This window comes from Vanessa cardui, chromosome 25, assembly GCF_905220365.1.
Source record: "Vanessa cardui chromosome 25, ilVanCard2.1, whole genome shotgun sequence".
NCBI lineage: Eukaryota > Metazoa > Arthropoda > Insecta > Lepidoptera > Nymphalidae > Vanessa > Vanessa cardui.
This window is the reverse complement of record NC_061147.1, coordinates 2,079,271-2,105,716: the sequence shown is the minus strand read 5'-3', so window position 1 is coordinate 2,105,716 and position 26,446 is coordinate 2,079,271. Positions and strand designations below refer to the sequence as shown.

The following is a 26,446-nucleotide window of genomic DNA, read 5'->3' as shown; positions in this document are numbered from 1 at the left end:
CCTTATTGTATATCTATTTCAGTAGGTATTAAAACTGCAAAGTTGTAATTTTTTTTATTAAATAAACTTATAAATTAAGGTATGCTCTATTCCAACAATAAAAGGAGACTGTTATCAAATTGTGGAAATAAAATTGAAGTTGTTATAAGCAAAACATAAGAACAGTGTATGTTTTTATGTCAAATCATTAAAATGTTGCGAATAAATTCTATCTAATCTTGCTTAGTTCTATAAAATAATTTTAATATGTCAGAAACTTATAAATGACGTTGGGGTTATGTCGGCTTCTTCTATGCAAATAATACCTACAAATATAGTAATGCAATTATTACTATATTCATAGAATAATAAATATTTTCAAATCGAATGGATTTCAATGAAGCAGGGTAGAGAACGAACGAATCTTCATTTGTTATTCATTAAAAAACAAAACAATTGCAAATTAAGATTTATTTGGTACAAAAACGTAATCTAATATGTTTGGCTGTGTACAAAGATAATATCAACATTGTTGCGAGTGTGTGCGTATGTTTTGATAACATAGTGACCGGGATTCGAATCCGTGCCTTAAAGATAAAGTTTTTCTAAACATAAAAATACGAATATTTATGTTGATACACTTAGAGCCTTTATTTATATTTTATTTAAATGTTTGTTCATTCTATATAACAGAATATATAACCAAAGTGTTACGGGGGCAGTTTTAGCGTGAATCTGTATAACATAGGTATAACGGGGGCCGTTTCAGTGTGACTATATGGAGAAAAATTTAAAAATAGAATTCAAGTGAAACGCTCTATACGAATCCAGCTATCGTTTTTGTAAAACCTTACAGACAGAACTCCTAACTCCTAGCACATAAATATCAGAAGATGCAGGTCGTTACAAAGTAGGTTTCAGTTATAATGTGATTACCAACATATTCACCTACTTTAAATTTGATAGTCTTGCATTATTAATCAATCATTATGTAATAGAATATGTACAATGAAAATCTTTTTAATCTGAGCCATCCTCCGGTTCAGGATTATTTAAGCACATTTTTAATACATTATTTACTTCACTAAAATATCTCAGCCTATAAGATATTTGGTCAATAGTAATCATCGAGGAAGTACAACGAATAGTTGAAAGGGAATGATCAACGCCTGAAGTTAAAATCCTTTCTTGATCTAAGTAAGGAATAGGGGGTCCATTCTACTAAAAATTCTCGCATTTCCGCTATCAAATCAACACGTAATAATTTCCATTTTCGTTTCCCATGTTGTAATAGTCCAAAACAATTGCAGTTTGATCGATGTTAGATCGGAATCGAAACGCTAATAAACCGTATCCATTATAAATTAGTAGAATTAGCCCTCAGACTGGTAGAGTACTATACCATAGACAATATAACCTATAGAATCTAAATATTCTTTATTCAAATACTCTTGATTTGGTTGGTTGGATGAATTGTTTTTTTTTTTTGTTTTTTTAGCAATATATTAAATGTAAAGCTACCGTCGAGTCGGTTATCGATTCAAGAAGAACTAACAAGAAACTCTGTAGTTATATAATATTACATATTATACGTGTCCGGTGTGTCAGTGTCAGCAGCCCATATTGGGAGAATATTTTAGGACCTTTTCTGTGCCTCAAAGTTACTAAATTTAATGATACAAAACAAAAGTTAAGACGTGGAAGGGTAACAAACCAACAAACAAATATAATTTTGTATTTATAATATTAGTTTCAAAATCAAGACAAATTCTAAGATAGTACAGGGGAAACCAAGACCAATTCTTATTTGTAGCCGGTTTGGATGCGTAGCGCTATGTTTGTTGAATGTTGTTTTAACCTTGACGACAACAAATATACAATAGCGATCGAAAAGATAAGATAGCAACATAGATACGAGAATAATACTTCCCGAAATATTGACGTTCCTACTTGTTTATAAATATTATGTTACACAGTTTTAGAAATTTTAAGATCAGTCTTATCTGACCTCCAATGCTAAACAAAATGGCTCAATAAGATTTTTATTACTATGTTTTAAACAAATTAAAGATCAAACATTTGATTGCTTTTCTTCAAAATTGAATGATTTTTAAATATGTTGTTTAGTTTGGAAAAGGCGACGAAGTAAATTGGAAAGTAAACTGGAGTATTCATTATTAAGTAGTCGTCTCATCATCAACCACTTTGTGGAACCAGCTTTTTCGAACCGATACGACATGGTAACCTTCAAGAAAAGAGTGTACTCCTTCCTTAAAGGCCGGCAACTCACCTGTAAGCCCCTGGTGCTGCAGATCTCCATAGCAGTCTCTTTCCATCAGGTGAGCCTCCTGCTCGTTTGCCACCTATCACATAAAAAAAAAACTTCTTTTGAAGACACTGGAACTATAAGAAATATGATCATTATGACGTATTTTGGTTGTTTTCTTTTTAGTTAAGGTCCTGGGTATTATAGTATGCCCTAAATGTTTGTAAACAAACATAATTGGTCTATTCATTGTCTAATCCGTTAGGATAAAAAATATCACCTGTAAATACAATTTACTTCCAGTAACTGTATCTGAAATTAACCGAAATACTATTGAAAATGTCTTGGACAATTATATGTTGCTTTATAGTGATTGTCTGATAGATTGTGTTAAATTTGATTCATCTCCGATGAGAAAGAGCACTAATGATATCCGATGTCATCATTAGCTCCAAAGTGTTTCATTTGGCGGCACGGCCTTGTGCAAGCCCGTCTGGATAGGTGCTGCCTCTCTCTCTCATCAACTCATCAGTTATTCTACCACCAAATAACAGTACTGAGTATTGTTGTGTTCCGGTTTGAAGGGTGAGTGAGCCAGTGTAACAAGGGACATAACATCTTAGTTCCAAGGTTGGTACACTGATGATGTAAGGAATAGTTAATATTTTTTACAGCATCATTGTCTATTAGTGATGGTGATCACTTACCATCAAGTGGCCCATATACTAGTCCGCCAACCTATACCATAAAAAAGTCACCTCATCCACTGTCACCCGTTTTTACTCTTTATGGTCTTGCTTTCTGATGCCAGTCGTGAGGATTGCGATAGTCTTAAGTCGTTCTTCGCCTCTTTGAGGTGTTAGCTACATTGTCTTCTTTAAAATAAAGTTGCCTATGATCCAATTTATTTTTCCAGAACCTGGTACGATAGTCCATATATGGAGGTTGTCTTTGGCACTTTCCAGTTTTTAAGTGAGTTTTCCAGATATATCTCTCTGTGCCTTAAGTTGATTGACTAACTAAATATAAAGGAACCGTTTTGGCATTACTTTTGACGTCGGCAGTGAGACTTTGCGCAGTACAGACCTGTATAAGGTTCAAGCGAGCTTGTGAGCTTGTCTGCTCATTCACTCCCTGACATTCCAACGTGTGCTGTTAACCAAAATGAAGCCTGAAGTCTTTTTCTTTCCCTCTTATGTTCCTAATACCTCCCTAGATGGACTTTTTAATCAGTGTTATCTTTGTAGATCTTCATCATTTCTAGCGAAGATCTTGAGCCCGAAATTTTGATTGTTTGTTTCCTGTTAAGATCTATTAAATGTGTAGGGTGTATATCTCTGATTGGAATGCAAGTATTAACACTAAATACTGAAAGTAGTGTGGCGTAATTCCTTATCTTTCTCCCATCATATTAGGGCAGCTCCGGTTTTTCCTTCAACCTTACAATGTATATATTTGAGAGCCAAGATCTTTAACTCAATTGTTTTGAGATGTGATGGATAAGAATTAAGACGTAGGTTACTTTTATTTCGCAGAGGCTTATTTTAACAAGAATAAGTTACCAGTTGGAAGCAAGACTATTCAGTATGTCTTATAGTTCTTTGCGGCAATTTTATATTGTTCAACACAAGTTCTCAAGGCTCTAAGGTATTGGTAATATGTGTTGCCATGCCATAATAAATCTTTGTACGGTGACTACTTACGATCAAATAGAAACTTAAGCAGGTTGTATATCTAAAAAAATGGAATTATAAGTATCCGTTCATAATATTTATTAAGAAATATTAAAAAACCCTTCCCATGTTGATAAACCACCTGAATTTTAAGCTGTGTGTTAAATGAGAAACGAATGTTTATTTAGGTCGTCATTTTGTCAAAAATGCAAGAGTATGTTTATTTGTTTTATTGCCAACAAACACACCCCGCCACTCCGTACACGAGGATGAATATAGTTTTTAAATCGTCTATTCCCACCAGAGAAGGAATAAAGACAAATTAAAAATATTTGACATCGAATCGACGTGAAACCATTCTGTCGGAAGCTTGAATAGTCTATGGTATTCACTATGGATTTGTTGGATGAAAAAATGGCGTTTTGAATGTCATCAAACTGAATCGGAACTTTGACAAATAAATTAATATCGTAGTACAACTTAGCTGTGGTATTGGCAAATTCTATTTCTATTCGATTAATATCGATTTATACATCCAAAAAATAGTTCTCTATCGCGCCATTCGACGCTATTCGTCGCTATGGATTCTCGCTTCAGTTCAACCCGAGAAAGCAAGTGCATGTAAATTGACGAATATATTATGTCATATGATATTACAAGTTATTACCTTTGCTTAAAGATCATATTCACATGAGAAATAAATATTGATAATTTGGGATAGCGTACTTAATTCGAATGTGATCGGTTTTACGATTTTTGTCGATGCTATATCTAAGTTGTGTCGTACTATACGTAGTTATGTAGAAGAATTATGTTCAGTATAGCAGACCCAGGAACAATTCGCGAGGAAAACGGTAATTTAAGGTTTATTTTTTTTTTTATTATATTATATTTATATTATTACATCGGAAAAGCACTATTATAGATGAATATTTAATTCTTAGTGACGTATTTGGTATCTATAGTTAACTATAAAAAAAATACATTTCAAAATTATCTTGGCTAATGTTCTAATATTTAAAGGTAGTCTTCTTAGCACTCATATTGCACAATATGTATTAAAATAGAAAATTAATCATAATCAATGATTGGAGATGAAATATAATAAATAATAATAAATGAAAGCAGAAAATAGGAAATGAGCACAAATAAATATATATAATAAATATAATTCTCTATTTTTCGATTGGACAGAGGGAGAATATCATGATATTATCTGTCTAAATCTTTTTAAAATTTTTAAATCTTACAAAGGTATAACATTGTATAACAATGAAAATCTCAATTTCAAATATTTTTTTCCTAATTGCGTTCTATATAATCTGTGAATTCATGTAATTAAATTTAATACATCTATATTGACACATATAATACATCAACGTAAAGGCTTCTTAAATAAACATGGTTATACCAGACAGTTAACATCAACTAGTAAGATAATAAAATAAAAACACTATACTATTCGTATTAATGCGTCGACATAATGCGTGTAATTTTTTTTCTGTCTAAATCTTGCACGTATTTTGCGTAGTACCTCTATAGGTTTTAAAGTATCAATGGTTACAGATTAAAAAAAATACACCGTCAACGTCCATTAACATAAATCCATCAAAATATTTCATTCAAATGGACAGCGGGCTCTCTTGTACGCGCGAATTTTTAAGACCTTAGAAAAGGAAGATGGTAGAAATAGAATATGAACGCAACCAAATCATGAAACAAGTATTATTAACTCTTTAGTAACTTTGTTAGGCTATTCCGTAAAATAACTTAAAACACCGCGAATACCAGCATTATTATTTCAAGTATTTTTTTAATAAAGAAGTTATTATAAAAAAAAACATGGTTTAAAGTTCAATATTATGAAAATAAGAAGCTCTATTGATTAAATTGTACGTTGATAAAATGTTCAATAATATAAACGGTTTGTAGAAAGTAATATTATTAACATTACAGCTTGGAAAAAAATTAAAACAACAATTTTGACATGATTAATATATTTAATTATGTTTATATATTTATATTGAGTAACTCATATTGTCGAAGCTGACGGCTTATTTGTATATAGATATCATTTTCGATATAAAATTCTAAGGTAAAGACACATTACGTCACACACGTAAATTTTGCGTAATTATGACACAAGTCACGCACACATTCGTTTGTCTATGGGTGACCGTGAATTTTTTTCTAATTTGCAAACCCATACTGCTATGTGGCTTTGTTTTAAATAAATATTTAATCCGTTTCAAGACGTCTTTGTAAATATTTCGTTAAAAGATTATTAATATACATATACTTAAAATACAATTAATAGGTACCATTATAATAAACCTGTTATTTATTTTAGATTGACTAATAATAGAATCATATGTAATAATTCACAGACAATAAATTTTCAACAGAGTAATAAAAATAGCAACGTCAATCAAATTAAAAAATGCTAAGATCCCCAAGACAACATACAATAAGAGATAAAGTGGGAAATAGAGATACTATATACACACGTCTTAGCCTTAAAATACACCGGTGTTTTAAAATTTAAAAAAATGTATAAGAATAAAAAAGTTACGATGACATTCTTAATGTTAGTAATTAGATTGCTCTTTTTTTAGGCTTTTATTTGTGCCAAAAGGGCATAGTTTGTAGTGACAGGTTGCTGATTCCCGATTTGTAAATTTTTCAGACTATGTTAGTGTATGTCTTGCTCTCTCATGGTGATCATTAGAGTTAATATTATGTTATGATTTTGAATGAGGCCAGTTTTCTTTCCACATAATAGATATGAAAGTACTAGTAAAGTAAAGTAGCAGCCTGTAAATTTCCCACTGCTGGGCTAAAGGCCTCCTCTCCCATTAAGGAGAGGGTTTGGAACATATTCCACCACGCTGTTCCAATGCGGGTCGGTGAAATACACATGTGGCAGAATTTCGATGAAATTAGACACATGTAGGTTTCCTCACGATGTTTTCCTTCACCGCCGAGCACGAGATGAATTATAAACACAAATTAAGCACATATATATAGTGGTGCTTGCCTGGGCTTGAACCCGAAATCATCGGTTAAGATGCACGTGTTGTACGTACTTATAATATTTTTGCTACTTATATATTTTTTCGGCATATCAATATGTACCTCTAATATCCACAATAATTTACGTTAGTAGCTTAATAAATGGCTACGTGGTTTAAATTACACGGTGTCAGGGCACTACAAAAATTAAATTTTAACGTAACACCATGAATTGTAAAGGAACGTGTATGAGACAAAGAAAGACGTTTTTTATACAAGATATCTGAACAGTGGCGTAGCTATCGTAGGGCATGTGGTGCAGTGCACTAGGGCCCCGGAGTTCAGGGGGCCCTTTAAACTAAACCTTTCGCTTCCGTAGCTAGAAAAACACGACCCTGATTTCTCAAGATTTCTTATTTGGTATCTATAATAAGGAAAGAGGGGATGAGGGCCCGGGGCACCGGGGCCCTTCCTCACCTAGCTACGCCACTGTATCTGAATAACTTCTTAAGGGTGTCTACTGTTATTTGTTTCTTTTACTTATATCTTTTTATACTGCTTTATGTCTATATACATATATAATATATCAATAAATTAAATAGAACATTCAAAGTAAGTTAAAGGAGTCCCAGATGGCCGAGATGAACGATTGGTTCAACAGATTATTGCGGGTTTAAACCCAAACGTACATAGGTAGTTGTCGTTCGGTCGCAATCGCAAATTGTAATAGAATTGTATGAACTCTTAAGAATTATGCATTCATAATATGTATAATTAATAATGATTAAATTAATACAGCTATTTTGATGTATAATTTTATAAAAGATTGAACGAATACAACTTCTATTACTACTACCAATTTCATACGAAAATGTCTTTATTATTGTGTTAGCGACATCTAGCGTATGTATGAAAACACTGTGTCATAAAATCATAGATTACAAAATAAAGTTGTTCAACAACGCTCACTAGGTGTCATTATAATTTTACATGTGGATTTTTTTAATTTTATTAAAATAAAAAAAAATAAGTATCTATGTAGACACCAAATATTTTGTATTATTATATTTATAAGAATTTATAGTAAATTACGAAAGTATGCGTGGCTGTATAATATCGGATCGTCGTCCCGATTATCTAGGTAACAAAACAGTCACAAAAAAGAACTCAACAAAAAAAGTGCGAGGCAGCAAAGTAAATGGCGTCTCAAGTTGTTTTTTATTCAATATCAATGTGTTTCTAATCTCACAATGTCATTTCTTATGTTGGCGTGTCAGTAGTACTGACTTTATCTGTATCTTTAATGTTTCATTGACGATTAGTGGTTATTTAGTCGACGTTTCACTTTTTGCTGTAAAACAATGGCGTCGAATGATTCTATAGAATCCCAGGTAAAAGTTAGTGAAAATCGTGATACCGTGGACGATTGCTACAGTTCATGCAGCGAGACGGACGCCGGTGAAGGCATCAAGCGTCGTCGAGTGACTCATGACTACCGAAAACTTTCGAAATTGGGATACGATCCAAGTGTGCCAACTAATTTGAAACACGCATCAACTAGCGATTTCAAAGGTAAGGAGACTCCAACATATGTATACCCTTCAAAGTTTCTGGTTCCTTTTTTTTAATTCATATGCTTTAGTCTTATACTATATATGTATTGTTTTGGGGGGAAAACGATTAACCTATCATTTTTCAAGTTACATCACTACTATGGAGGTCATTACTGTTTATAAACATTTCGACCACATTCATTGTATTTTCTTCACTATTAATATTTCAATTTATTGGTTAATTTACAACAATTGATGTTGTAATGTTAAACTTTGTTGCCATGGGGCTTCTTATTCTTGCATCAGAGTTGACCTTGCTAAAGACTGCAATCTACTTTCTACTTATTATTTTAAGATATTTCAACTCTATTTATTATTTAACAAGAACATAAAGGTGTAATGCCGCTATTGCTCAATTTATATATATTTAAAATATTAAAACATCTAAAAAAAATACAATATTATATTTCTTGACATTTTGAAATTAATTACATTTAGTCAACATCAATCTTTCTATATTTAAATCTGCATCATACTGTAAATGACCAGCTACAATATTTGTCGATTAATATGTTAGTAATATAATAAAAAATATTGGACTAAAAACCGCACTCCAGCTTTTTACAATTTATAAAATATCTGCTTGTATTTGAACCTATTGTAAAATGGTAATATTGGTGAATTAATTTTACTCAGTTATAAACATTAATTACGCTTAATACTTCTTTTTTTGTATACTTGTCTAAATAACATTTTTAATTATTATTTCAACATACTATAGAATCCATAAAAATTCTTAAGGCTTATATACTTTTTAATAGTCATGTTGAGGACTACTTCAAATGTTAAGCTATCGTTAGCTTTGAACATAGATTCTACTGTTTAGAATCTTTAAGAAACTCAGTAGTTGGTTTAGCAAAAGAAATATATAATTAACTGTATAAAATTGTATTTATATTTCCTATATGGAAATGAAGCAAAACAAATTCCATGCTATAATTTTCAACTGCATAATAATAAAATTTATTAAGTAGTATACATTGTCTGTAAAATCTAATATAAAATATCGCTTATTTTAGTTGAAAAAAGAGTCAAGAAAAGTATATTTATAATTAATATATAATTATTAATGTATTGCTATATATAATAAAACAATATTCAATTTAACTACATACTTAAAATTTACTTCTGGTCTGATAATAACTTATTGGTGGTAGGGCTTGAATAATTCTTCATCTTCATATTGTACAGCCAAATAGCAATACAACCTATTGTTGTGTATCAGCTATTAGAGTGAGCCAAAAGGTACAAAAGACGTAATATTATAGTTCTCAAGATTGATGGTACATTGGTTATCTGAGAAATGCTTAACATTTCATGTGGCACCAATGTCTAAACTCAAACTCAAATTACTTTATTCAATATAGAAGTATTACATTTTCTTATTGATGGTCAATTGAAACAGTACCACCAGTTTGAAAAGAAAATACCCTGACCTGAGAAGAACCGACGAAAGAAACTCAGTGGGTTTTTTTTTAGTGTCTCATATATTATATAAACAGTCTAACAGAGATGATCATGATATCATCTTCTATCCCATATGCCACCTTTTTCACTTTTTTAAATAATAACTTAGATTGTTAAAGATCTTGACTGATAATAATACCATGTCAATCTCAAAGTTGTTTCTCTTTGCTCCTGTGATTGGACATCATCCATGCCCATTGAATTTTTTGTGTGCAATGTGTTGTTGTAAAGTATACTTACCTGATTAATTTTATAAAATTAAAAAAAAAAATTATATCCTTTTTACGATAGTGTAAAATATTATACTTTGAAAACTAAAATAACTATTAAAACTAAAACCTATATAACTTGTAAACATATCTGTAGTAATATTTACAACTTGTAATGTAATAAAACTCCCCAATTCATGGATTTAATAGAAAACAATTCATTCAAATCTATTATAAAAAGAACTTTAGAAACTAAAACCTATATATAACTTGTAAACAGATCTCCAGTAATGCCGTTTACAATGTCTCATGTAATAAAACTTACCAATTCATGGATTTAACTAAACACTATTCAATTGATTAAAAACACATTGAAAAATATACTATTTTCCTGTAGAGATGATTCATATCACATAAACTGGTACTTTTTATTTGTCTATTCATTCATGAACAGGAAATCATTACATTTTTACAATCCTATTTGGTTCTAAAACCACACTAAATCCAAGTTTTTTATTAATATATATTTATTCATTAAAACAAACAAATGTACTGTTATTTCCATACTGGCCACATTTCAGAATAAAAGAACTTACAGGTGTTCTTATATTTTCAATTTATAGTTCTTCTTTTCAAACTATAGAGTTTAAATATAAAGTTCTTGCAGACACAGATTGGTGTATATAAGTTGTATTTAAAAATATTAAGTTAGTAATTCATAACAACATATATTCCTCATATAATTAGGTCTTGACAGTTTATAAATTGATTTGTATACTTTAAAAATAGCAAGTACTTGCAGGTGAAAGATTTTCAGTAACTAACACTCTGATTGATAAGTCTTAAAGACATTTAAAGCTAAAGTTTTAAGATTGTAAGCATAAATTTAGCTTGAATCAAACATTTGAGTGTGCTTTTTAAAACTAAAAATATATAAACATAGTCCTCCATATTTGAATTATGATAAAAACACTAAAATAACATATATACAATGAATTTTGTAAGCTTTATACACATAGCAAAATCTATCCTGTGAAAATAACAATTGCGTTTAATTTACTTTACACTAGTATATTCATGTAATTATTTATTATAAAGTTATTTAGATATGATACTAATAGATAAAATGTGTTTGTTTACAGTGAGGAAGCGCAAACTTAGTGGTGAATCCACGGACCTCTGTGTTTGGGGAGAAAATTCAAGACCAGCAAAGTACAGCAAGATATGGCCAGTGTTTGACTCTGGAGGATTTGGTGATACTGCAGTACTCACACTTCACATACTGCAAAAGTCTCAACCGATGAAGAACTCATTACTATTTAACAGTAACAATGATTTACAACCACCATGCGTTGATTGGTTTGGAGGTATCAATGCGTCATGGAAGCAGACAAAGCTTTCTAACACAATACCCCAGGATGACTTAACGAAGCGGCTATATTCCTCAGTTTCACGTCAATTGAGAATAATCAACGGACACTTCCAAACTTCCATGTTCAAATACAAATATCCAAAAGTGACAAGAGCGAATGTACTTCTAGAATCTTCTACTTCCAGACGTCTGTCGACACATATCAGTCTGTCCTTGAAAGCGATAAAGTTCCAATCGACACCGAGGAGAGAGTTACCGTGCTATGGTAATTTAGAATTGCCGTTGAAGCTTAAACAAGAAAATGCATCATCACAGTTCTATCCGGCTATAGGTAGGAGTGTTAAAACCGAGACAGATAAAGTGCAAAGTGCAATTAAGGTGAAAGTTGAACGAGACAGCATTAAAAATGAAGGTGAAATTGAGAAAAGCAGAGATAAAGAAAGGGAAAGAGATAGGTACGTCCATTGAATCACATTTATTATTTCTATAGATTTATACCCGATGGTACATTAGAGTTTATGATTTAAGGGTCACATATTAATATCATATCCCAGTCAATTATCATAATGATATTGTTGAAACCATTTTAAAAACATTATTAATAATTCTATTTATAAATATGTTATAGATAATTCTATACTATATCCGAACAAATATGTGATGGAAATTCATTTTCTCTTCTGCAATGACATTCTGACAAATGTGTATCAACTAACTTTTTACATGTTTCAATCAAAACATAACATAAACAAACAATAGATTTGTTGATAGCTCAGCTATATATTGTCCTTATAGCTATAATATTATATTATAGCTATAATCTTTATAATACAACATTATTATTATATTTAAGAACATTTTCCACTTTAATTTTATTTCCAAAATTTTGATAACAGTTTTGTTGTCATTCAAACTGCCATTTTTTGCAAATTCATATTGAATATCATAGATTCATCAAGCTAAACAACCATTGATATCCTGTCAATTTGTTGTAAAATGTTGTTTATTTGTTTTTTGTCCTCTTGTGTTTGGAATATACTAGACATTGAAACAGTATGACCGATTAAGCTTAAGAATTAAGAGCAAAAAAGTACTATAATAATAAGTACTTCCCAGCTGTGGTGTCGATATACTAGTTTTTACTATGTACAAAGATCATTGCACTAAATAAATTTTGTTATTTATTTATTCAGAACACCCAACAGAAGGAATTATTTATATCAAAATTTTATAAATATTTTTTATATGACATGAAAGAAGAAAGCTGTTTACTTCTAATTGTTGAACATTAAGACTTATATTTAAATCACGAAAATTATCTTTTCCCAACCATAACCAGAAGAGTTACATTTTGTTCTAAGTTAAGATTACAAAAAAAATAATTAGTTTATAATAGGCAGTAAGCTAGTATGGATATTAATATTAATAGTCAATTCTGAAAGTAACACAGACTAAAACAAATAATATTAGTATTAAATATACTTTTAGGTCTTTAAGTACGGTTTTTTACAGAAATTATTTACTGCTAATCTTTGATCACAACCTTTTATGTGAAGTATAAACATATCACACTGTTTACAAGTTTTACCGATAACTTTTTCACTCTAAAACCTAGTATCTATTGTACAATAGGAATATCTTATGAGTTAGACTAATGTATGATACATGCATATCTATAAATAACAATGGCTCAAGGCAAACTAATAAAACACTAGTAATACAAGTTTCTATAACTTGTTAAACATCTCTAGCTAATAATACATGGTATCCCTAAAAATAAACTAAAATATTCTTTATAAGTAGCTTTATCAAAGTACTTTTTAATTATTATTTTATATTGTCCATTTATATGCTACCACCGGTTCCGAAAGTAGATTCTACCCACAAGGAACTCAGTAGTTACTCTTTTCCACCATTCCAATTAAAGAGTATGTCAGTAAAGTCCAATTAAATTTTTATATAGCCTACCTAGAAATCAACAAATACTAAATCTAACTATTTTAACTGTCCTGTAATCTTGTATTAAGTACTATGCTGTATCACTATGTTGTTTTAACATGAGCTTTAAATTTTTTTATATTTCAAGTTATGTGATTATAACTATGATGATTTTAAATGATATGTTGTCTATTATCACATTATACAAGGTTTTAGTGGTTTTATTTGGTTGGGGTACCCATTGGTTTCGTTTAATTAATCTTACTCACTCATTTATCTATACTTCTATATAACTTCTATACTAATATGTTTTAGTGGTTTTATTTGGTTGGGGTACCCATTGGTTTCGTTTAATTAATCTTACTCACTCATTTATCTATACTTCTATATAACTTCTATACTAATATTATAAATGTAATTCTGTCTGTAATCTCTTCTTGCTTAAATTGCTCAACCAAATTAGATGGAATTTGAAATGGTGATAGTTTGAGTCCTGGGGAAGGAAATAGTTTTTATTTAATTTAACCCTTTGTTTTTGGGGTAATCATTTGTATGCCGTAAGCTTCAGACGCGGATGCCCAAGATGCAAATTGCAGTTTAGCTAAAAATAAAGTTTTGATTTTTTGACAACAAAAATAGTCTTAGGTATAAAGCAGTCCTTACACTAGTAAGATTGTTAAGCTGTTAGTCTAGATTCGATCGAAATGGCCTTGTCATTAGAATTCCACCAGATTATGAGAGTGCATACCTATAACGTCAACAAAAATCAAAATCAAATTTATTCAAGTAAGCTTTTGACTCGACAATTAAGTAAAGCTATCACCATATATAATAAAGAATATGTTCCAAATCCTCTCCTTAATGGAAGAGGAGGCCTTATCTCAGCAGTGGGAAATTAACAGGCTGTGTTATAATTTTTAAAAACTATCACCGGTTCGGAAAGTAGATTCTACCGAGAAGAACCGGCAAGAAACTCGGTAGTAATACAAAGTCACCACGAACGACTGGTTCGTGAATTAGTCATAGCAGTGGAGATTTAATCAAGAAAGTATAGTACGACACAAATTAGATGTAGCATCGGAAAATGCAATGGAATGAAAATAAAACCGATTACTGCCGATTTACACAACCAATAGAAATAGCTCCCTATCGCGCCATTCGACGCTATTCGTCGCTATAGATTCACGCGTCAGAGAAAGCAAGTGCATGTAAATCGACGCGTCAAATTGACGAATATATTAGGTCATACGATATTACAAGTTATTACGTTTGTGTAAAGATCATATTCGCATGAGAAATACATATTGATAATTTGGTATAGGGTACTCAATTCGGATGTGATCGGTTTTACGAATTTTGCCGATGCGACATCTAAGTTGTGTCGTACTATAGTTAAATATATCTGTTTTCCAAAGGTCGTCTCACTCGTCCCGGCACTCGTGCCAGCAATGTCGGCGGCGTTCGCGGGTAAAGCGCTGCTCCATCGGCGTGCAGTGCCGACGCGAGCGCACGGGGCCCGTGTGGGGCCCCCTGGCGCACAGCCTCGACTTGAAGGGACTCAAATACCATAGGTAACTAATATTTTCATAATGTTGTCTTAAATTTTCGCGATTATTACACATTTAAATAAAACTAGTTATAACGGATCTTATATATCGTATATTAATTATTTTGGACTACCCGTGACCACGAACGCTGTAAAGTGCTCGAAACGTCGGGATGTCCAAAATAATTAATATACGCGATTAAAATCCGTTATAACTAGTTTTATTTTAATATTTTCATATTTCACTGATAAAGAATTATAGTGCTGATCTGGTTATAAGAATTCTGAGGTCTTTAAAACCTCATGAGAATGATATTGGACCTTCCCAATAAGCGAAAGGAACCATCCAAAGTTTCGTAGTTTCTTTTCTGAAACTGACACATTTCAGACTGTTACACATTTAAAAACATTTGAATGATATATTGAATCATGCAATATTTTTATTTATAGAATATTTATTATTATAAATAAAATATGAATATTTGTCCAATGCTTTTAGTCATAATGGCACACTTCCTCTTTAAAACGGTTTTTGTATAACTAAGTATGTTACTTGAACTTGGCTTGACACGCTACCGCGTTTCGAGATTAGTGTTTGGCAATATATAATATAATGGAAATAACACACACAAGTACATGAGAGGAGAGCTAAATTTCTTCATTAATTGTAGTATTTCTATACAAAAAATGCTTTTAAGTATATTTAAAATAAAAACTGCTATAAAACGATGTTTTTGTGTACAGGTTAATGCGAGTAGAGACACATCCGAACGGCGGCGCTAGTGTAGTGTATCTCAACCAACAAGATGTGGATATGTTAAGTCCTCCACAGCAGGAAACACTCGCTAAGGAGTTTTTGAAGGTTAGTCTTGATTTTTTTTTCTAAAATACTACTTCTAATTTATCAAGAAAAGCCACTAAAAAGTTGCCTATCAATACCATATCATAAAAATAAATTTATTAAAAATTGTATAAAAACAATATGTAAATTCTGACTCAGGATAAGGCCTGGTTGGTGCATACATATGTGTTAGTACTTACTTTGTATAAATATGAACTAGGGAAATATCATTTTCACATTATAAACATTAGGCCATCTCTGTCATAGCAATGTTTAATTAATTAGTATTTTTGTTACAGCTCGTTTTCTCGGAGAACAGTGAGGGTTGGGCAAACTTCGTTTGCGGTGTGGTACGGGGGGCGGCGGCGAGACTACCATGCCTGTTGCAGTATTTATCAGAGAAGTACCCAACATTGACTGTAAAAGCAGGTGTACTGGCTAGGGCGTCTGATATTGAGACAACAACCATTAGCCGTTATTACCAACAGGTGAAATATTCTTTTAATTAATGACAAATCATTCATCATCATATATTCACCCAAGTAGTTTCATACAAGCACTTGATTATATTCATTTTACAAGATTAAATTGGATTTAAAGTTACCAACGATTCGCAATGTAGATTCTTCTAGGAGGACATGGAATAAAAATCATTAGTTGTTCGACAGATTTAATTCGAAGGTATGTGAATTAAATTCAATTAAGATACAATTTATCCTGCATGATTATCATCGAGTACTAACTTCAACAACAACAAACAACAACAGCCTGTAAATTTCCACTGATGGGCTAAAGGCCTCCTCTCCCTTTGAGGAGAAGGTTTGGAACATATTCCACCACGCTGTTCCAATGCGGGTTGGTGGAATACACATGTGGCAGAATTTCTATGAAATTTGTCACATGCAGGTTTCCTCAGGATGTTTTCCTTCACCGCCGAGCACGAGATGAATTATAAAGACAAATTAAGTACATGAATGAGCAGTGCTTGTCTGGATTTGAACCCGCAATCATCGGTTAAGATGCACGCGTTCTAACCACTGGGCGGCCATCTCGACTCTTCTTAAGTACTAACTTTGTGGAGGAGTTATACATACTAGCATCAGTTATTAGTGGATGCGGTGAGTTTAACACTCATGGTGTCAAGTTAACGCCTTATAAGTCAACTTATTTTATAGTATATACTTGGTGGTAGGGCTTTGTTCAAGCCCGTCTGGGTAGGTACCACCCACTCATCAGTTATTCTACCGCCAAGCAACAGTACTCGGTATTGTTGTGTTCCGGTTTGAAGGGTGAGTGAGCCAGTGTAACTACAGGCACAAGGGACATAATATCTTAGTTCCCAAGGTTGGTGGCACATTGACGATTTGAGGAATAGTTAATAATATTTCTTACAGCGTCATTGTCTATGGGTAATGGTGACCACTTACCATCAAGTGGCCCATATGCTCGTCCGTCAAGCTATACCATAAAAAAAAAAAATAGTATATTAGAAAGTTATGCAAGGGTGTCACTTTCACGCACACATGTACATATATCCGCTTAAAGATACACCATCAAGTATGGCATTCATATAAGTCTTTTTTGAAACAATTTTAATTATAACTACTAAAGCATTAATGGGTGTACGCTTACTATTTATAGGTGCAGCAGTCATACTCAGCGGGGACGTTTCGTTCCGGGCCCCTTCACCAGATCTCATTGGTGGGGACCGTGCATGAAGAGGTAGGGGGCTACTTCCCTGATATGTTGCGTATGCTGGCCGATTGCCCCTTTCTTAATCTGGTGAGTAGCTAACTGATATAGAGGTTTTGTTATTCTATCTAACCCATTAGATAATATCCTATCTGTGTGTACTTCAATCGTCAAGTCAATCTGTTGAATTATATCAAAGTATATATGTATAAGATGTACTGCAGCGCTATCTATCAAAATAATCTCTATCAAAATGTTTAATTTTTATGGTATTTGGTTAAAAAGCGTAGAAGTTCTTTAATCAAAAACAAATGTACAAATATTAATTTTAATAAAAGTCATTATCAGCATATTCAACGAAGAATTGTCTAATTTTTACTTTTTAAACATGATCAACGATCAAGATATCTCTTTTATATAAGCTTTTCATATCATATGTTTGAGAACCACAGGCAGCATTTTCTTTAATTTATGTTAGCAATATGCCCATTGTGGTGCTATGTTTATAAAATTTAAGATATATACAACAAAAACAGCCTGTAAATTCCCACTGCTGGGCTAAAGGCCTCCTCCCCTTTGAGGAGAAGGTTTGGAACATATTCCACAACGCTGTTCCAATGTGGGTTGGTGGAATACACATGTGGCAGAATTTCTATGAAATTGGTCACATGCGGGTTTCCTCACGATGTTTTCCTTCACTGCTGAGCATGAGATGAATTATAAAGACAAATTAAGCACATGAATCAGCGGTGCTTGCCTGGGTTCCAACCCGTAATCATCGGTTAAGATGCACGCGTTCTAACCACTGGGCCATCTCGACTCTAACCTATTAGACAATATTCTATCTGTGTGTACCTCAATCGTCAAGTCGGTTGAATGATATCAAAGTAGAAGTACTGCAGTGCCATCTAGCGGCGTTATGTCAAAACAGAAAGCATAAAAACCTCTATAAAAATGTTTAATTTTTATGGTATTTGGTTAAACAGTGTAGAAGTTCTTTAATCAAAAACAAATGTACAAATATTAATTTTAATACAAGTCATCATAATCATATTAAACGAAGAATTGTCTAATTTTTACTTTTTAAACATGATCAACTAAAGATATCTTTTTTACATAAACTTTTTATATCATATGTTTGAGAATCACAGGCAGCATTTTCTTAAATTTATGTCAGCAATATGGCCATTATGGTGTTATGTTTATAAAATTTAAGAAGAATTTCTATGAAATTGGTCACATGCAGGTTTCCTCACGATGTTTTCCTTCACCGCTGAGCACGAGATGAATTAATTATAAAGACAAATTAAGCACATGAAACAGCGGTGCTTGCCTGGGTTTGAACCCGCAATCATCAGTTAAGATGCACGCGTTCTAACCACTGGGCCATCTCGACTCTCGACTAAAATATATATTTATATAAAATTTCTCCATAGACAATGCCTTGGGGTCCGATGTCAGCTGTGGATATGGATCCTCAGGAATCCAACGACGGTCCTATACTGTGGATCAGGCCGGGAGAACAACTTGTACCGACAGCAGAACTCGGAAAGAGTCCCATTAAGAAAAGAAGGTAAATATTTAACTATACACTATAATAATAACTATGACAAAGTTTTTGCTGATGCAGAATTTTTTATACAGTTTTATCAAAGCGCTAATTTTTTTAATCAAGATCAAAATGTATTTTGTTCAAGTAGGCTTTTACAAGCATTTTTGAATCGACATTTAACAAACTATACTAATTGAAGCTACCGCGAGTTTAGACTAAAGATTCTACTGAGAAGAACCAGCAAGAATCACAGTAGTTGCTCTTTTCAATATTTATAAATCCAAAGTCATGTTAGTTACATAATTATAAATAAATATAAATATGAGACAACATCACATACATTATTCTGATCCCAATGTAAGTAGCTGACCCACTTGTGTTATGGAAATCAGAAGTAACGACGGTACCACAAACACCCAAACCCAAGACAACATAGAAAACTAATGGTAATCTACATCGACTCGGCCGGGAATCGAACCCGGGACCTCAGAGTGGCGTACCCATGAAAACCGGTGTACACACCACTCGACCATGGAGGTCGTCGTCGTCGTCATACAAGTATATAACACATCCTGCCTGGAAATCAACTAATATTAGCTGCAAGCTTTTTTCCATGCCTTTAGCAATCACAGTATTATACTAAAATTTTGATTGTGTGTGTGTGTGTCTGTGTCAGGACGGGCATGAACGAGCTACGAAACCTCCAGTACCTGCCGCGCTGGAGCGAGGCGCGCGAGTTCCTGTTCGAAGACCGCACGCGTGCGCACGCCGACCACGTGGGTCATGGACTCGACCGGATCACCACCGCCGCCGTCGGTATGGTCTTTTTTTTTTTTTTTATGGTATAGGTTGGCGGACGAGCATATGGGCCACCTGATGGTAAGTGGTCACCATCACCCATAGACAATGACGCTGTGAGAAATATTAACTATTCCTTACATCGTCACTGCGCCACTAACCTTGGGAACTGAGATGTTATGTCCCTTGTGCCTGTAGTTACACTGGCTCACTCACCCTTCAGACCGGAACACAACAATACTGACTACTGTTATTTGGCGGTAGAATAACTGATGAGTGGGTGGTACCTACCCAGACGGGCTCGCACAAAAATATATCCATTCAGATCGACCATACTTGTAATATTTCATAATATGCCATATATTTGTTCTTGCATTGTCGACAAAATCTTATCCTGCAATGTACATCTTATGATAATATTTAATAAGATTTATTTCCCGATATGGTATATATGATTTCGGGTTCAAACCCGGGCAAACACCACTATATATATGTGCTTAATTTGTGTTTATAATTTATCACGTGCTCGGCGGTGAAGGAAAACATCGTGAGGAAACCTACATGTGTCTAATTTCATCGAAATTCTGCCACACGTGCATTCCACTAACCCGCAATGGAACAGCGTGATGGAATATGTTCCAAACCCTTTATTTAATGGGAGAGGAGACCTATAGACCAGCAGTGCGAAATTTACTTTGACTGATATTGAATATAAAACCTCACTTAAACTCTTTAAATTTTTATCCTATAGGAGTCCTTAAAGCAATACACTGCGGTGATGAATCAGACCGCGGCAGAATAACCAAAGATGTGGTAGCCTTTCATGCGGGAGATTTCAACAAACTGGTGCAATTACTACAGTTGGATCTCTACGAGCCACCCATCTCTCAATGTGTTACTTGGTAAGTTTAATTATTAGTGATTTTATCAAAGCATTTGATCTCGTCAATCAGGTATTTAACTGAAGTATTGGTAAAAGAATGTCCAAGTTTTATATAATCGTTTTTGTAATGTGTGTATTGATAATGTCTTAATAATAAAAATTGTAATTAATTGATACAGCTTTCCTATTTATGGAGATCAGTTCTGGTGTCCCACAGGGGTCAATTGTTAGACCAATTTTGTTTTTTATGAAGTTTTTAAGTTGCGTGGGAGATGTATTTATTAAATAAAAGGCTAAAATAATATTTGATTTAATAGGTTAGAAGAAGCAAAACTAAACCAACTTCGTCGAGAAGGTGTCCGATATTCAAGATTACCTTTGTGCTCCGATGACATTTACTTCCTACCGAGGAATATAATCCATCAGTTCAGAACAGTATCTGCGGTTACTTCTATAGGTAAGTACTAGTATTATACTTTATTATACTATAGCATTTGGTGACATTTCATCTTTATTTTTTATTTAATTACTAAGAAATCGAACATTTTCAGTTTTTATGGTAGTCGGTTTGCTTCAAAATTACTTCTTTTTCTAATAATAATTGTGCCCTACCACCAACTAATAGAAAAAGTAAAGTATCCTAAAGAGCCAAAAGTTATCTCGTGCGCTTTATGGACCATACTTCACTACATTTAGTAGAATGACATCTAACATTTTATGTATATTTTCACATGACGATTTCTCATGATGTAAATGCTCAATGTAACAATAGTCTTAATTATAACAATGCCATTCCGCTCCAATTGTCACGCCCAAGGAAGACTTTATTGTGAAGTTAGACTGTATTTGTTAGTGGAGCTTGATGGCTAAAATAAATATATTGTATTTATATTCTAAATGAATTCTATTTTTTAAATATTATAGATGAAAACTTTATTAAACCACAAGCAGTCCAAACAGTGATTATAGCTAACGAATTGAAGACTATATGTTTAAAGTAACATAATTCCATGTTATATTTTCAGCATGGCATCTGAGATTAAAGCAATATTATCCATCGTCTGAGGCGTCTTCACCGGCTGACGAGAGGCCACCGCCGGATCAGAATACAAGTAACCATTCGGGTAAGTGAGAATGATTAATATTTATATTACTCGGTGTTAAATCACTTAGTTTATTAGGCCAATGATCCCGAGATCAAACAATGTTCTGTGTTTTAAATAGCCACTGATGTGTATTTTGTTTACAGATTCTAAAAAATCTACAAAACATAAGAGCGGCGTTATAGAAATGCGAGCTTTAAGTGCAAAATATAAAGAAAAGTCCGCGCTAAAAATATCTGAAAGTCGAAAGAGCTTAGAGGGCCAAAGTAAGGATAAAACGGATGAAAAGAAAGAAAGACGGACAGACAAACACGAAAGGTCAGATAAGACCGACAAGAATGAAAAAAGTGACAAACATACACACAGGCATAGAGACACAGATAAACATAGAACAGAGAAACCAGAATCTCGAATTTCTGATAAATCGGACAAATCAACGGATAAATCTGATAAACCAGAAATCAGGGTTTCGGATAAGGAAAACAAAGTCGATAAGTCGGACAATAAATCGGAAAAATCAGATAAATTGGACAGAAACGAAAAAATTGATAGACCGGATAAGGATAGAACAGACAAGATTGAAAGCAGGTCGGATAAATCCGAAATAAAGTCCAGTGACAAGAACGATAAGTCATTCGAAAGAGCTGATAAAGAAAGATCCGATAGAACGGACAAATCGGACATTAAAACAGAGAAATCGGAAAGTAGGTCAGAGAAATCTGATAGATCGATAGAGAAATCTGACCAAAAATCAGAGAGCAGAACTGAGAAAGAGAACAGGACAGATAAGGACAATCGATCGGAACGATCATCAGATAAAACTCACGACCATCACAGGCGGCACTCGTCATCCCGTCACAAATCATCTCACCACAAGTCCGAGAGGTCAAGGGACCACAAAAAGGACCATAAGAGCTCGGACGATAGGAAATACGAGAAACAGAGGGATAGGGAAGTGAGAGATGTGAAAAGTTTTGCCGATTCAAAAGTGCAAAGTGATAAGTTACCGCAAGTTATCCATCGACCTCCGGATTAGTGTGTGCTTGTGTTTGAAAACAACAGGCTTTGTGAGTGGATAGAAGATATGGACCTTGTGACAGGTGGTACAATGTCCCCTTTTCGTGTTTTATAACGATATGTTATATAACAGTGAAATTGTCGATATAAATAATGTTTTAAACTATAATCATGTCTAATTTGCGTGAATGTTAAGGCCTTATTGTAATTGATTGAAATATTATTTGGTGTTACTTTGTATAGTTTAGTATTTTTTTTTTTTTGTAATTAAAATTGATCTCTGTTTCGTCTGCACAAGGTTCCAAATTTGTCTACAAACTCTTTGAGCGGAAAAATCGTACCGTAGGATAATTCCCTGTAAATAATAGACTAAGAGTCTCGTAGAGGCTAAGCGATGGATGGTTGAATGCGCAGTTTTAGATCCTTATCATTTACTAATCAGTACTTATTTTTTTTTAAACCATATTTTGCTTTATTTAAAACTAGACTCGAGCTCAGATGTCAATTTGAAGCACTTAAAATGTGTCTTGTTTTAATTAATAATAAAATAATAACCTTTTTTTGAATTTTGCTATTAGTTTAATGATGATTCCTTGCAGTATTGTACAGATTACTAAAGTATTCCTGGCATTGGTTTTTTCAACTGATAAAATAATATCAGTATTAAACACAAATTCCATCAATCCACATCTAAAACTGCGTTATGATTGTGATGTAAAAGTTTTAACGAAGGCGAAAATATAATAAATAAATTTTAAGATGAAAAAAAATTAATATTCACACATATTTCTAAAGAACTTGCACTAAGAGTAAAAAGATATATTAATAATAGTTAAGATTAGAGAGTACATTTTTTTTTTGTGATTTTTATTAAATTATTTATTACGTCCCTTGTTAATTGCGGCTAAGGAGATACGGAACACTAGTGTTCGAATTATTTATTTAGGAAACGAAATATATTTGAATATGTGACTATTTTTATCGTTAGGGGCTAAAGATTCTAGAGAACTGATATAACTGTCTTCAAAACTGCGTTTCCGTGAAAGATATGTTGGCAGCTTTTGTGCTCTCAACTTGTATTTCCACAATTAATTTAGACCTACAATGTTTTGACACTATTATTCAATCTCACGTCAATTGTTTTGACTTCCGGCGTAGGAGAGATAGAGATTCACTTGTCGTGAGGTCAATGTTATACCAAAAAAGAAAAATAAGTAACCTATGTCTTGATTTACGTCGTGTATTTCGAGAAACTCACATGCCGTAAGTATGTGGATTGCCTGTAGTTGAAAATACAAAATATTGCCAACGATTTGATGGAAATGCTTCGTAAAGTTTATTAATAAGATACGAGCTCGGAAGAGACATAATATGGATGGTGTAGGTGAAAGAACGTTTTTATATTGAACTTTTTATATTAATAATGCCATTCTCAATTAGTATTTTAAAGTACACAAAATTAACACAAAAAAATGTATCCAAAAATTACGTCTAAATCAATTGCTATTATATTTTGAATTTTGTCAGCAAGCGTTAAATATTTTTTATTAAATTATTTTATTTGGACCTGTCGCTTATTAAGAAATAGTAGAGAATGTCTGTTATTGAAATCAATTGTTTAATTAACAAAATCTAAATTTAATATCAATTGAATTTGAATATACAACTTATACCATTCATATTTAATTTCCTTTGTTTCTAAAATTCAGAAAAAGTCTTTTTAGGAAGTCTTATATTGTAAACAATAGTTTTTTTTGCCAGAATAAAAGAAAGAAAGTTAAGTTCCGAAAAGTATGACTTAAATTATATTATTTAATATAATATGTATTATTTTTTCGATCTAAAACTATTTTCGTTACACAACATTCAAATAAAAATCTGTTTTTAAAAATAAGTGTCCTAATTTAAGGCAGGCATAATGGACTTAACATTTTAGATAGTTCATACAAGAAAATACCTTATATAATGACTGTGCAGAGCATACTTACCTGATATGGAATAAAACACAAACTAAAATATTATGTATATATTCATTTTTTAGATAGATACAATCATAAAAATCATAAATAACGCAATATTTTGCATCTTAAACTATAAAAGGAAGTCTATGATTGTACCTAAATATCTAATATGTTTATATTATATACAATTGGTCATATACATAGTATTTTTTTCAAGTGTACAATTAAAATATTGTTTACAAAATAGGGCTTTACTGTAATGAAATTTTATGTTGCATTATTTTGTTAAGATTTTTAGCCTCTAATTAAGCAAATTCGTAAAAGACAACCTTCGTAACTTTGAATTGTTAAAAAACTAAATAATAACTTGCCTATTTTATCAATTTAGAAAAGAAACGAAATTATCCATATACCAGTTATTTTGTTATGAAAAATCAATTTTGTTGTAAATTAAGAAGTGTAATGATGGAATTACAATAGATTTATTTGATATTAGCGTTATTTAATAAAAGTGATCTTGCTCATATTCTGGAGTAATTTATTTTGTTAAAGTTTTTCAAATCAAATCGAAAATATTGTATCATATTACTTAAAAAATAACATCTTACTAATAAATCATTATAGTCTACATTCTCAGAATACATTTGTTTGAAAAAAAATCGCTCATGTTAAGAATAGAAATACTTCTAAATAGTTGTGCTCGAATAAAAATGAACGCTTCCGTAATTAAAATGTTTGTAAAACTTAATTTCAATGAGGGAACAATGTAACCTAATCAAAATTATTATATTGAAAATATATATGTATTAATTTCATTTACAAACATATATCTTTGAAAACAAATTTTTATACCTTGTGAGTTTTACACATTTTTTACCTTAAACAATGTTTCTTAAAAGGGAAATAAGTTCTGAAAAATATTTGAAAAATGAATGTTACATTCTCGATAAAAAATATTCTGCACAGATTAAAAATAATTAATCTTCAATTTATATTCCATCAAAAAATTTTTTGGATGAAATTTGAAGTCTATCCAACGAATCAACGAAGCACAAATCATTCTTTATTTGAAATCTTTAACGTGTCCTTTGTAAATGAAATCCAAAACAATGCCCCGTTAATAAACGTAGATTCGGTTTCAGTCTCAAACGCTGACAATTACGATTAATCCTTAAAGCGTTTAAGTTTAGATGGTTAAATTATTGTTTCACGTTTCCTATATTTTTTTTGAAAATAATAAATAGAGTATGATAGACTTTGTTCTTTTATTTATTACCTTTTACCTATGATTCATAGACCAGCCTCAAATGGAGCAGAGCAGAGCAGGTATGAGCGCCAAATGTCCCCTAAAGCGGACATCTTAGCTCGGATGGCTTACTTATTCATTTATTATATATTTTTGACATTGCTTGTGCCTGTGTAGCTCACTGAAGATTTAAGCCAGGATGTTTTTTGACAAAAAATCTTTGACAGGTTATTTAAAAATGCAAAATGTCCAATTTTATAAGTTTATTTTAATATTTT

At 32.2% G+C, this 26,446-nt stretch overlaps 1 protein-coding gene across 1 annotated transcript; it reads left to right on the top strand.

The window, feature by feature from the left end:
- Positions 1-8,077: 8,077 nt before the first annotated feature.
- Positions 8,078-26,177, top strand: LOC124540406. Its single transcript, XM_047117925.1, has 12 exons — positions 8,078-8,502; positions 11,362-12,046; positions 14,945-15,100; positions 15,820-15,937; positions 16,216-16,404; positions 17,558-17,698; positions 19,045-19,181; positions 19,837-19,976; positions 20,710-20,860; positions 21,159-21,298; positions 21,867-21,965; positions 22,091-26,177. The coding sequence occupies exons 1-12, from the start codon at positions 8,292-8,294 to the stop codon at positions 22,978-22,980; spliced, it is 3,057 nt and encodes a 1,018-aa protein (XP_046973881.1). The 5' UTR covers positions 8,078-8,291; the 3' UTR covers positions 22,981-26,177.
- Positions 26,178-26,446: the final 269 nt, after the last annotated feature.